The sequence below is a fragment of the Xiphias gladius genome, chromosome 23 (assembly GCF_016859285.1).
Source record: "Xiphias gladius isolate SHS-SW01 ecotype Sanya breed wild chromosome 23, ASM1685928v1, whole genome shotgun sequence".
NCBI classification, from domain to species: Eukaryota; Metazoa; Chordata; class Actinopteri; order Istiophoriformes; family Xiphiidae; genus Xiphias; species Xiphias gladius.
The window spans coordinates 9,973,220-9,987,927 of record NC_053422.1 but is presented as its reverse complement, the minus strand read 5'-3'; the positions used below and the strand labels follow the sequence as shown (position 1 = coordinate 9,987,927).

At 40.7% G+C, this 14,708-nt stretch overlaps 1 protein-coding gene across 5 annotated transcripts in view; it reads right to left on the bottom strand.

Annotated features, from left to right (window-relative positions):
• Positions 1 to 14,708, bottom strand: part of LOC120785145 (ecto-NOX disulfide-thiol exchanger 2-like) — a 184,935-nt gene that overhangs the window by 52,734 nt on the left and 117,493 nt on the right. For all 5 annotated transcript variants that reach the window (XM_040119561.1, XM_040119562.1, XM_040119560.1 and 2 more), the window contains one exon: positions 6,921 to 7,052. In XM_040119561.1, coding sequence (XP_039975495.1) covers positions 6,921 to 7,052 — 132 coding nt within the window. The remainder of the gene's footprint in view (positions 1 to 6,920; positions 7,053 to 14,708) is intronic.

Sequence of the window (14,708 nt, the reverse complement as noted above, 5' to 3'; positions counted from 1 at the left end):
GAGGAGGGATCCCTCTTTCCGGATGGAAATGCAATAAATGTCATATGCAGAGGACATAGAAGTAACAACAGTAAAATCACAATATGGCGGGACAGAATGAGAATATTAGGTAAATACAGTACAACCGCCAACATACATACATAGCTCAATAAAACTGAAGGAACACTTTGAAAAAACATCAGATCTCAATGGGAAAAAAAATCATGCTGGATATCTATACCGATATGGACTGGGTAATGTGTTAGGAACAAAAGGATGCCACATCGTTTGGTGGATATCAAAATTATCAACCTACAGAGGGATGAATTCAAAGACATCCCGAAAATCAAAGTGAAAAAATGATGCGGCAGGCTGGTCCATTTTGCTGAAAATCCGTTGCAGCAACTCAAAATGGTACTCAGTACTGTGTATTGCCCTCATGTGCTTGTATGCATGCCTGACAACGTTGGAGCATGCTCCTAATGAGATGGCGGATGGTCTCCTGGGGTATCTCCTCCCAGATCTGGACCAGGGCATCACTGAGCTCCTGGACAGTCTGAGGTGCAACCTGGCGGCATCGGATGGACCGAAACATAATGTCCCAGAGGTGTTCTATTGGATTTAGGTCAGGCGAGCGTGGGGGCCAGTCAATGGTATCAATTCCTTAATCCTCCAGGAACTGCCTGTATACTCTCCCCACATGAGGCCGGGCATTGCCGTGCACCAGGAGGAACCCAGGACCCACTGCACCAGCATAGGGTCTGACAATGGGTCCAAGGATTTCATCCCGATACGTAATGGCAGTCAGGGTGCCGTTGTCTAGCCTGTAGAGGTCTGTGCCTCTCTCCATGGATATGCCTCCCTAGACCATCACTGACCCACCACCAAACCGGTCATGCTGAACGATGTTACAGCCAGCATAACGTTCTCCACGGCTTCTCCAGACCCTTTCACGTCTGTCAGATATGCTCAGAGGGAACCTGCTCTCATATGTGAAAAGCACAGGGCACCAGTGGCAGACCTGCCAATTCTGGTGTTCTATGGCAAATGCCAATCAAGCTCCATGGTGCCGGGCAGTGAGCACAGGGCCCACTAGAGGACGTTGGGCCTTCAGGCCACCCTCATGAAGTCTGTTTCTGATTGTCTGGTCAGAGACATTAACACCAGTGGCCTGCTGGAGGTCATTTTGTAGGGCTCTAGCAGTGCTCATCCTGTTCCTCCTTGCACAAAGGATCAGATACCGGTCCTGCTGATGGGATAAGGACCCTGTCCAGCTCTCCTAGAGTAACTGCCTGTCTCCTGGAATCTCCTCCATGCTCTTGAGACTATGCTGGGAGACACAGCAAACCTTCTGGCAAATGGCATGTATTGAAGTGCCATCCTGGAGGGGTTTAGCTGCCTGTGCAACCTCTGCAGGGTCCAGGTATCGCCTCATGCTACCAGTAGTGACACTGACCCTAGCCAAATGCAAAACTAGTGAAAAACAGTCAGAAAAGATGAGGAGGGAAAAAATGTCAGTGGCCTCCACCTGGAAAACCATTCGTGTTTTGGGGTCGTCTCATTGTTGCCCCTCTAGTGCACCTGTTGTTAATTCCATTAACACCAAAGCAGCTGAAACTGATTAACAACCCCGTCTGCTACTTAACTGACCAGATCAATATCCCAGAAGTTTAATTGACTTGATGCAATACTCTGATTAAAAAGCGTTCCTTTAATTTTTTTGAGCAGTGTTAAAATATGGATTGGAGAAGAATTTGTCGGTGCTCTGAAGCCATACAGTATGTATAATCGTGACTCATGCCTGAGTCCAGTCTTTCTCTCCATCCAAACATTTTTCTAATACAAACATGTTATAATAACTGTCTAACATACACAACCCCTGCCCAGTCCATCTATAGACATAAAACTGTCATCATTGTAGATGTGCACCGGGCTTTGTGAGGCTGCAGAGTGTTGAGGGCTCTGCCCACAGTGGTCTGTTTATCCAGCTGTCTGTCTGGATAAATCCACTTGGCAGGAGACAGAGAAAAGAGTATGGTGAAGAAATACATTCCGGGCTCACAGAGGATGAAACAGTGGCAAACTCTAATGTGTAATGAAAGCACTCTGGTACAGGCAGTCTCTTTCATTGATTGACCCTGAAATTAACACATTAAAAACACACTTAAACCTACATGCAGTAAACATATGACTGCTCGTAGATATGAACAAACACACTCATGGATCAAGCAGGAAAGGACAAAAAGAGACAGTTAATTCTCCCCAGTTGTTTAGAGGTGAAACAAAACGGAGACAAAGATGATGTTCAGTTATGATGGAGAATCAACAACTAATCCACCTGGATTACTTCAAAGGCACAAGGTGCTCTGGTACCCAGTGCTGCATGACAGTATGAGACTTTGTGACATCAGTGAAAGTGTGCGTGTGTGTGCCTAGAGCTTTGTGCTCACAGAGGTTTCAGGAAGAGTCCACAAGAAGACTGGGCTTACTTTAGAAAGCATGAAACAGCAAAAAAGAAGTGCGCAGAAGGCATGTTTAGTACAAGGTGCAGCTTATGCAGAATGGAATAGTTTATAAAAAATGTACACGTTTTGGGACGTGTTTCGGGGCCAACTTTGACTTTTTTTTTTGTCCTCATGAGTTGTTGTAAACTGAGAAAAAGGGGCAAGAAAGAAAAGCAGTGCTTACATATTTCTCCTGGGGTTCAACAAGCAAAGTTCTTTTGGCTTGAGTGAAGTGAAAAATGCACGGCTGGAATACATACACCCGTGAGTTATATATGTAAAACCCCTTAGGAGTGTAGAGGAATGATCAAACAGCAGCACATTTCTGAAATTTACATATCAGAAGTAGTTTTCTCAATCATCTGGGGAAGAAAAACATCACTTCAGTTTTAAATTAGCTTTCAGTTACATTAATATTACTATACATTACTATTATAATTACTTGTCAACTGTTGGATCTGATACACCTTCAGTTACACCATAGACAGTTTGAGCCCAGATGAGCATTTCAGTGCGACTAAGTGCAGACTAAGTATGCAAGGGAGCTCAGCTCTGTGAGAGCAGATGAACAGCGTGTGCTCTAATATGGCTCTCGGTTACAGCGGCTGACTCAGCTGTTACAAGGCATAAATGAAATGACATAAACGTTGGATAATTTGGGCTGGTGAGGGAGGGAGGGGGGATAGGGAAGGAAAAAGGAAGGAAGAAGAGGGAAACACCAGCTGTTTTCCGGGTGATCCAAGAGAAGAAACGCAGACGTCCTCTTTTCCCAAGTCTCCACCTGATCCATCTCTGTCTCCCCTGTTCTTTCATCTCAACACTTGCCTTCCGAAACTGCTTCTGGTAGCCGAGGCTGTGTAGGCTTAAAGGCCTTGCACTCCCATGGTAGACCCACTCAGAACAGTTTAATTATTTTGCCTGATTAGAGCTCTTCCTCAGGACTGTGTGGGTGTGTACAAACTGTGCTTCTCTGACATCTCCCCCACTCTTCTTAGTTCGTTGCACTTGTTAGGATGAGACAAATAGTGCCTTTATCATTCTTAGCACTCACTTCAACATCCAAGTTGTAATCACGCCTGGGAAACTCAGGGACCGGGAAAGTCCATCTTTCCAAATTTAGTAGAAATTCGTCTATACCGTCAGTACAGAGTGTTTCTTACCCTCAGCTGACCAACTCCGCAGTCATCCTGCAATGGTCTTGAGCTGTTCAAACTGAACGCTCAGTCGTAAACATTGGAACCTTTCCCGTTTTCAGTGGTGGAAGAAGTACTCAGATCTTTTACCTAACTAAAAGTGGCCATTGCACAGTGTAGAAACTGTCTGTTACTAGTCATGCATTCAAAGTTTTACTTGAGTAAAAGTACAGAAGTATTAGCAGCAAAATGTACTTAAATTAATCATTAGGCAGATTGGCCCATTTCAGAATAATATACATTATATTACTGGATTTTAATTATCAGTGCATTAATGTACGTATGCTTTCAATGTTGCAGCTGTTAAAGTTGAGGCTATTTTTAACTCCCTTATACCCTGCTGGGTAGTTAATGTATAATAATACATCATAATTTATTTGTAGAATAAATTTAGCATGAATGATTTGAATCTGCAAAATAACCAGTCACTAAAACTTTAAAATAAATGTAGGGGAGTAAAAACATGTAGAGGAAAAGAAATATGAAGTAGCATAAAATGGAATTACTCAAGTAAGATACAAGTACTTCAAAGCTATACTTAAGTACAGTGCTTGAGTGCATGTACTGAGCTACCTCCCACCTCTGTCCATCTCAAACACCTGTGTGGGTGAGCAGGGCCTTTAACTTATTCCCTCACACACAAATCAAGATCTCTTCCTCAGTCCCCCCCATATGCACCAGGTTGTAAGTATGACTGCGGACAAGAACTGGCAGCGGGTCTGATTAAGTGTAAGAGCAGTTTAATTGACCTTGCCAAACACAGGTGCAGCTAATAACTGCACTAATTACTGCATTCCATTTATGCGTGCAAGTTTAAGGGCTCTGGCACTGTGTTTGCTTCATCACTGGCGTGGCTTAATAACACACTTAAAAACGAACGGAGCCATCATTAATGTTATCAGTTACACCTCTGCGTTCCCTGCCATGACAAGTTAAAACGTCGGCTGTAAAAAAAGGCCGTAAAGCCCTGCAGATGAAGTTCAATAGGAGGAAGTTGTCACCCTCAATGCACGGTTCATCTGAAATACTGACTCTTGAACGGATGTGTGTCCAGTCTCCATCTCCATCTCTACCATTAGGTTCAGTTCCTCTGCTTCCCTTCCCTTGTCTCTTCTCTTTTTTACTGGGAAGGCTTTTGTTTGCCATGCTTCAAATATGCCAGGCCTTTGTGTGCGTGTGTGTGTGTCTTTGTGATTCCCTTAATATTTCTCAAGGAGTGCGTTCGGAAGACTGCTCATCTCCGAGCACGTACACACACACACACACGTACACACACACGTACACACACACGCGCGCACACACACGCCTGGCATATTTCAAGTATGAAAGTGCATTTTAGCTAAGAAGTGGGAAGTGATTTATAAAATGATTGAGGGAAAGGCTTTCTACTTAGGAGGGAGAAGAGACATGGCAGAATAACTCTTCAGAGACGGAGAGTGGGAGGGTGCTGCTGAACGTAATTTTATAGATAACAGAGCAATCGGTAAGGCTGAATATTATAGTGCTAGATCAGAATCCAGTAGCTCAACCCTGTGCTTACAAAATGCTCCTGGAGGTTTCTATTATACAGGAGAAATAATCAAATGACTGAAATTTCATTGTTTTAATCCCACATTGTTTCAAACTTAAAAAGATGCTATTTAACCAATGACAACAGACTTTTTGTCAATGGAGGGTACTGAGCTCAGAGTCTCTAGAGTCCACATTACCTGTCTATGTCATATAAATAGAGGAGCTGAAAGTAGGATGATATGTCTGTTTTGTTTTGTACCAGCTCTTGTAAAGCTTAACACGCAGCCTTAAAGGGTTGAAAACAAAACCTGCTACTTTTGCTCTGTTCCCATATGATACTGTATTGAGTGATATCAGCCTCCTTCAGACAGAGCGTGCTTTTCTGTGTACAGTATGACAGATTACAGCTCCACAATCCCAGTTTGGTGACTCAGCTCATCTTGTTTATTCTAACATACTTATTTTAGATGAGCAATGCAGTCTTACATAAGAATCCACTTCCGTACCCTTCAAGGCAGATATTCTACACTCCTCAACGCTAATGCAGTCAAAGACAGTGTTGCTAAATAACAAACCTTCCACTTTACATATCACATTTTTAAAGTGGCAATCGCGAAGATTTTCATTCAAATAAATCTCTCTTAAGTCACCATCTATCGCTGAGTGACGTAACACATTGGTGACTGAGCTTGTGGCCCACTGAGTGTTGCAATATTTATATATTTGCAGTAATATGAACTGTTTGTCTGTGGCAACATTCCCCTGAAGAAATAATGTATTAAGTTACTGCTAATGCAAACCTTTCCTACTGCTGCGGCTTCACATTAAAAGCATTTAAATGGCGAGACACGAGTTGAGTTTTATTGTGAAGTAGTCGTAGGAAAGTGAGCTTAGCACTTACTGCTACATTTCATCAAAACTGTGTCTACAAAACAGGACAATTGTCACTTTCAGCGTTTTTGGACAGTAGATCAGTTTGAAGTATTGCAGGGACTACTGGAACAAGAAGGAGCGGTCACAGTGAGCTGTTAGATGAAGAGTTGCTGGGAACAGGCTGTACATAGGATGAGGTCACCAACTCCTTTCACTGTGCCCTGTTGTTTGCAGACTCATGGCGTGTACAGCATAAAATCAGATCACAATTGCTCACACACACAATTGCCCCCCCCCCCCGAATTCTCTGACCTATAGTATTAAACTGCATTTGCTGTTACCATCAGTAACTACAGGTGTCGCCAGGACTGAAAAATCTTTGAGTTTAAAACTCAGCGTCACACAAGAAGGTTTTAGACAAAAACCTAAGCTAAAAACTCTGGTTCACTGAGGTTTTTATTACTTTTCTACACGGAATTTCCTTTAGTTCTTCTATCTGTTTTTTTTAAATAATCAACACTTTGCTATTTCTTAAAAAGGGAAAATATCCAGAAGGAAGAACAAAACAAAACACCCAAAGTAAACAAAAGTATTATGTTGGGAATAGAGTAGCAGCTTCTCAAGTGAATACATCTACATAAAATTATGTTGTTATAAAATTAGATGACAGGACATTAAGTAATTACACTATCAAATGCAATTGAGTAAGGATGCCTGTAAATAATAAATTCCCATAGCTTTCAAACATAATACCACAGTACTGTCTTTGCCAGTGAAATATTGAAATAAACTTTCAGCACAATGGCTTCTGTGGTTCCGGTTTGGGTGTCAATGTGGTGAGGTTTGGGCAGTATGTTACCTGGCATGAGTGGCTGTCCAGTCATTCCCATAGCTGGCATCCCCAGGTTGTTCATGGCTGTTGCCCAGGCGTTGGGGTCCGACATGGGCATTGTTATTGAGTTGGAGTCCATTGTCATGTTACAGATACCTTCTGCAGAAGGACAAAAAAAAAAAAGGGGGGACAGAGAGAGGACTGAGTATCATTCCTATGACATTTTAATCATCATGATACTGGGTCATGCCAGATGAGTAATCATGTTGCGGCCAAGCCTGAGGTAGAAGATTGTTTTTAATCATGTGGTGCTGTCATGGAATTTCCAGATACCTCTTCTCCGCGTTCTGTCTGAGAGGAGAAGAGAAGGGAGGCTACTGTGAGTCAGATGTCAGTCTGACATCAACGTGATTCCAACAACACTGTCATTAAAAACTATTCATCCTGATGTTGCCGTTTGTCCAGTTTCTGCACGGAGGTTTAACAGCCTGGCTTCTTCCCGCCCCAGTGACATGTACTCAGAGACGACTGGAAATGCTGCAGTATGACTGAAATAACTGTCACAAAAAAGGTTGAATCATGCTCACAAGAGCACAAGCCGATCAAAAAATAAAAATGGATTCATATAACTACAAAAAATCTATACAAAATTTCCACTAATGAGTACGCCAGTGCTTTCATTCGCAAGCCACAGTAACAAAATAATACAGCGTAAAACAAGATTATCATGGCACTAAGCACAAATGCTGATCCTATCAGGCATTTGCCAGGCGCTCAGCTACTAAACCTTGGAAAACTTTGAAAAATCTCCAACTTAGCATGACAAATCCACACACTTCATCGCATACTCACAACCCCAGACTCACGGTTTTCTACCAAGTGTAGCATTATAAAGCAAACACATTTAAATCCCATAATACAAACCCTGCAGTAAAGTCAAGGCGAACACATCATACATCCAACCAGCAGGTTATTTCACAGCTCTAAATGCTCTTTAATTCTCTTCTCTGGTCGACCTCTTTCTCTCTGACGGACCTGTAAAATTGCTGTGACTGCTGGCTAAGCCAAGCTGCCCTCTTCTCTCCCGATGCCAAAGCATACACTACTGTTAATAATGAAAAGATCTGCACCCTGCACACACTTCGCACCTCAGATGGTCCAAGGCAAAGCCCGCTGTGGAGATAACAGTCTGCTCTGTCTGTATAAATGTGTGTGTCTGTCTGCACAGCAACCACTACGTTGGTATTCCTGGTGTTCAGACACAGCTGGCGATGTGTAATAATTCTGTTTGCCACTTTGCCTCCCTCTCTGAGCTACTAATTTCAGAGCTCTCTGCTGTCGCTGCCATAGAGAGCCCTGATAAAAACCGCCTGTGTCTGTGTGTTGCTGTGATAATGCTGCTGACGAGGACTCCACAGGCTTGGTAACTAACACAACCCTTTTAACTGGGGACACTTTCGAGGACCTAAAATGAAGGAGGAGAGGAGAGGTGGTGAGCTGGGTTTTTTTTAGCAGTTTTAATACAGTTTATAGCGCGTCAACTGTCATCACTGCAGTGTGGATGGATACACACACTCAGGGTTGACAGGTGATGCCCTCAGTCCGACTGAGTCCTCGTTTTTGCCGAGTAAGATGATGCAAATTAGAGGTGTGGGGGGGAAATTATGTTGGTAATATGTGAAGCTGCAATGATTAGTCAACTAATAGATTTGTTGATCAACAGAAAATTAACTGACAACTGCTTTGATAACTGAATAATCATTTCAGTCATTTTTTTAAGCAAAAACGACCAATATTTACTATCTCTAGCGTATCAAGTATGAGGATTTGATGCTTTTTTTGTGTCGCACATGATAGTAAACTAAATATCTTTGGATTTAACATTGTGTTGGATTTGGTAATTATAATATTGAGATATATCATACATCTTGTCTTTTGCAGGTTTTTACTACTGTGTTACAGTTACTCTAAGTGGAAAAAAAAAAAAACTCTCAAAGCACCAGCTGTGATGCTAATTATATCCTTATACATTGATACTGAGGTATTTTTTTTAAATATTACAATCAGGGCTGATATTATTTTCATTGTTGATAAAACTTTTTTTTTTTTTAAATAAAAAGATTATTAATAATTGTCCTGAAACTGGCCATCACAATTTCCCACAGTACACTCTGACATCTTCAAACTGTGTATTTTGTCCAGGTATCGGTCCAAAAGCTAATTTGCAATTATATAAAACAGAGAAAAGCAGCAAAATCTCACTCCGCCAAGCTAGAACCAGCAAATGCTTGGCATTTTTGCTTGATAAGTAACTTTAATGATTATGAACATTATCGATGATACATTTCGGCTGATTGGCTAATCAAATAATTGATTTATTGTTTCAGAAATAATCACATTATCTGTTTGCAAATATCACCCAGTGCGAACTCTCATCTGGTTATTCAATCAATAAATGGTTTCTCGATTAAATTTCCAGAAAATGAAATTTATGTAATATGTACAGATGTTATCCATATTGCTCAACCCCATTACTAGTACTATTACAACTCCTCCTCCTCCTTTGAAATAATAAATCCATAGGTCCATTTGTCCTCCCATCTAATCTACTGAATTGTGAGTGAAAACACAACAAGGCATTGTCTTTGATTGGAAATCATTGCACAGGTCAAAGACATTTAAGCAGAATTAATTTCTGTTCCTCACTACAGCACAGAGTATGTATTGATTTTGCGGCTCACATTCAAGCCTTGTGTATGTGACTGGATGGGTCATAGATGTTGAAGTGTACTATTAAAGCTGGCCCAAGTTAAATTCTCTACAGTAGCCTTCTGACCGTGCTGACATAGCCTGCATTTCAGTCACACAGCCTACAGTTCATCTGTCTGCCCCTCTGCTCCTATTGACTTAATGCACGAGATAATCTGTGTCACTCTCTTTCTTTTCATTGTCCTAAACTCTCTTCTTTTGATTTTTCTGTCGCCCGTCCTGCATCGACTCGACTGCCATCCATTGTCTCATGTTTTCCCAACTCACACACACTGTTTCCTCCACGAAGGATTTATACCTTTCAGGCTTGCTGCTCTGTGCGTCAATCACTGAGGGCTTTTGATTGTGGTACGGCTAAGTGACCTTGAGGGCAGGAGTCAGCCTTGGCTCCCACAAAGGAACCATCCAACACTACAGCATCAATATATAGAGCTGCAGGAGGAATAACAAACAGTTGCTGAAAAATCAACAGAGAGATACACGCATGTGCAAGCACACCCCCAGGCACAGATGCACACAGCACATAAGTTAACCTTGCCCGACAGGAGGAATAGAAGCCAGGAAGAATAGTCCCAATGAGGGAATCAATTGTGGCATATATTTTTAACTGAAAACAAGGATTTGATCACTCTGTTTTCAGGCCAATTCTCTACATGGAATCAAAAGTACCTAACTGAATACCAGCATTTATTTATTTATTCCAAGGTCAGAGAAAGTGAAAAATCATTGGTGATAAGAGGAAAATACGCCAAATTATTTTCACCTGTTGGCTTGATTTAACTAGAGCTCATACAAATGCCACATCTAATTATATAAGCAGAACAGTCTAATCATGTGTAGCCAAGACCTAATGACACAGAAGTCCAACTGTAGAACTCTGTAGACCTGAGCTTAATATACATAAGTCTGGTTAAGCCTGGCGAGATTTAAATAGAGCTACAGGTGGCAGATACATTTATCTCTTCTCAAAGGATGTCTATATTAGATTCTCCAAATGTAGTGATGTTATAATTACCAAATCATCAGACTTATTGTGAAAATAATATAGCAATTTAAGTATTAATATTAAGTAATACATGTAGCACCATGAGAAATGTAACATGGAGATCATAAAGTTATTCAGAATGTGGCCTCTGGGTATAGAACTGGGATGATAATACTTTCTGGTCCACCAAATTAGCTGCAATGATTTGTCAATTGACAGAAACTTAAATTCTGATCATCAATCAATCGTTGAAATAATTGTTTTAAGAAACTACGCCAAAAAGGTCACCGTTTCCATCTTCTCGATGTGAATAACTGATGTTTTCTTTTTTTTTCCCCTTCTTTTGCATTTAATATCTTCAGGTTGTGATCTGTTTGTCGGCCAAAACAAGTAATCTGAATATGTCAACTTGGGCTTTTGGAAATGTTTCTACCATTTTCTCATATATTATGGACCAAAAGATCACATCAATTAATCAAGAAAATAACAGACAACACATACCACTAAAAACAGAGTGTTCCACAAGTGTAACAAGGAAAATAAGCCTAAATATGTATGATAAAAAGTAACAAAGAGTAATGGACATGCTGTCAGGACAATGCCCTGAGTGTAACTCTACACTAGTATCACCATGATACGATTCTGTATGGATATGGCCCATGGCAATTAAAGTGATAGAAATTTTTATTCAGATTGGGTCCAACCTAGCCCAAAGCTTTCCTGATACTCACTCTCTGAGGGCTGTGACCAGCTTTTAGCTTCCCTAAAAGCTCCCCCAGGAGGCAGATAGGAAATTAAGTCATTTTAAGGCCCATTGGCTGTAAGCCCCAACAGCAGGCAGAGAGACGCTAGGGGCCATTTAGTCTAAAATGCACATGGTTTTAACAGCTAACTACAGGTTTATTACAGCCCCTAGAGAGCAAATCAGAGAAGGAGATAAAAAGATGAGGGACAGAGTCACAAACTGAATGAAAAGGTCACTTTTAATAGACAGATGTGATGCCGACAAGACAAAATTAATGAAAGAAGAGTGAAGTAGAAAAATGGAAGGTACCTCAAATTGAGCTTGGAACATTGCAGCAATGAATACAGCACAGAGACTTGATGACAGGTATTACCAGAAAGTAGGAATTGCAAAAACCTACAAATATTGTATAATATAATGTCAGACAGATGACTGCAATCAAATTTCAAAAAATGTCCTCCAACAAAAGGCAAAAATAAAAGTCCAAGTAATTATTACTGGCTACCTTGGGATTCTTCAGTGTGATATTCAGTGTTAGAGGAAGTGTCTGTCCTTTTCCATTTGGAAGGATGTGTGAAGAATCCATACTTATGCATGGAAAGCACAAAGTAGAAAAAAAAGCCTTCAGTGCAAAATTGCTCTCTTAGAGCGGTTGCCTCTTTGACCTTCATATTCTCCTGAATGCAGGTCTGTATGTTTGTCTCTGTGTGTGTTTGTCTATGTGTGTTTCTGACCACCTTCAGGGTCACCCGGAAAAAAAAAGGGTCATCATAATGTGAGAAGAACCTAAGAACACAAGGGTAAGATGCATGCATGAGTAGAAAACCCTGTTTAGAGGACATTTTGTACAACTTTATCTCTGACGAATGATCAAAGCCTCCTGAAAATACAGGAATGTGGTCGTAAAGATCACTCAATTATTTTTTAGTTAGTTATATGTCTATCATACACAAGCATGCACACACACACACACACACACACACACACACACACACACACACACACACACACACACACACACACACACGAACAGTGTCTGTTTAATAATGTATGACTGCACTTCTCTCCACTTCTTTGATCTGTTAATTATGATAAAACTGGTAGGGGTCTGGTGATTAGTGCTGGCACAGTGAAGAGTGCCCTGAGTGTTATACTACACTGTGTCTCATTTAGGGCCAGAAAAGAAGACAACAAAATGAAGATGTAACAATGACAGAAGAAGCCTGAAAAGAGCTTGGCCTCAGGAGGGGGCAAAAAAAAAAAAAGAAAAAAAAAAAAGAAAATCCATGGGAGAAACTCCCTCGGCCATTTATTTTCCAATCACTTCGATAACTTCTGATGCTATTAAAAAAGAGTGGAGTTCAGACTGAGAAATCCTGCTAAGAAGGAGATGGACACTGAGCACGTGTCACACCTCAGGGAAAAGCAAAATGTTAAATACTGAAGCCCCACTCAGACAGGATTAACTCCGAAGGGGCAGGTGTGAAATAAAAAAAATTCCGTGTGCTCCTCTGTAATTTAATCATCGTTCCAGACAGCACTTCAACCATTTCGAACTTATGGTAGAGGATGTGGCCCGTAATAGATATGGATATTCTGCTGGACGAGCCAAAAGTGAATACCACACTACCTTGGTCTTGCTCTCTTGATGTCTTAATGGCTTAAGAATAGGCCTATGTGTTGGTGATTACATAAAACATTCTCCACTTCCTCGATTTTCACACATAAAGTCAAATTTTAAAATGATTCGATAAATAAAAAGTTGGACAAGCAGCTCTTCCTGTTGAAAAAGAAAAAAAAAACTCTGTGACTGAAAAACAGTATGTAATTCTGGCCACAAATATTACTGGGTTGGGAGTAAAACATGACCCACATACGGTAATTTTAAAATCACCCCACCTCCCTAGAGAACTAAATTCACTCCGAATGGGCCTTTGGGTTGGAAAAATCTGGCTGAGAAGCACAATTTTGTAACTCAGATTTGAGACATTTTTCTCTCGTATTTCTTACAGAAACCTCTCTTAGGACCTTGTAAGGTAAATGTGTCGGTGCATGGTTGGGAGAATGTTTTGGCAAAGTTTGCTTAGTCTTGATAGTTTGATCATATTGTATTTTGTATACAACCTTTGAAAAGGTTGTATACATTTGTGACGATACTCTGCGATGCTACAACTATAGAAAAACCTTTCCTTGCGGAGTGCAGTGTATACTTTTGAGTTTCAAATGTCTTTGACTGGTTAGTATAGGTAAGCAACAGGGCAATTAATGATTTGGCTGTACCATTTGCCCCTTGAATATTTCTGGAAGTATTAGGGGCAATGGTTCACATCAATGAGCAGGACTGCTTTACGACAGTATCTGATTTTAGTATGATTTTTGCATCAATGTGATAAGTTTTTTAATTTATCAGGTAAATCAAATGGATTAGACAAAAACACCCATGCCTGTAGTGTGATTGATAAACTGTTGATATAAAAATAAAATATCAATATTGCTATATAAAATTACATATATCTTGACAGTGGATTCTGTCTATGTCCACTGAGACTAGTTAGGTTGTTTTGGAACTTCCTTGGAACAGTAAGGTGGCCTTGATTCTGACTTATTCAGCCCTCATTTCAGTTGCTCTAACAAAGCTTTTTCTTTTAATGTGTTACTCCTTTATCAGTCTTACGTGTTCACACAGGAAATAATAGTTTGAGGACTTTCATTAGATCTTTTAACCATGAATTGGTTATCTGATGGCTTTATACTAACGCAGAAAAAAATAGTTATTTCATTAACCTCCAAACCTGAGAAAACCTCAGGCATTTCCTGCGCAGAGAATTTAAATTGGGCAGGGTCCTACTCACATTCTGTGCAGCTTTAACAATCTGACCGTATTATGAGTCCCTAAAGCCCTGCAAAAAATTACGGAAAACAGCTGCACGCAGATACCAGCATTCATTGCAAATACATTGCAATTTGATGGCTGGGAGTGAATCTATGTTGCCTTTCTGTGTCCAAGTGGTGACCATGGCTTTAGTGAGATGGTGGCAGCGGAGGTTATCAAATCAAACTACCGCCTCCAAAATTGGATTGCAAAAACCAACCAGGACCCAATCCACCTCAAAGGTCACTGAAAATCCAACAAAATGCTAAAAAAGTAATGCATACCTGACCCACATTACTGTCCAGTCAGGTGCTTACTCACATAAAGACTCGACCTCTTGCAATAGTAATGATTTAGTCCATTGAGTTAAAGTGCACAAAATCCTACTTGCTCCCGCCACAAGACTGAAATTATTTGTTCATTCGCTCATCTGACCTCCAGAGA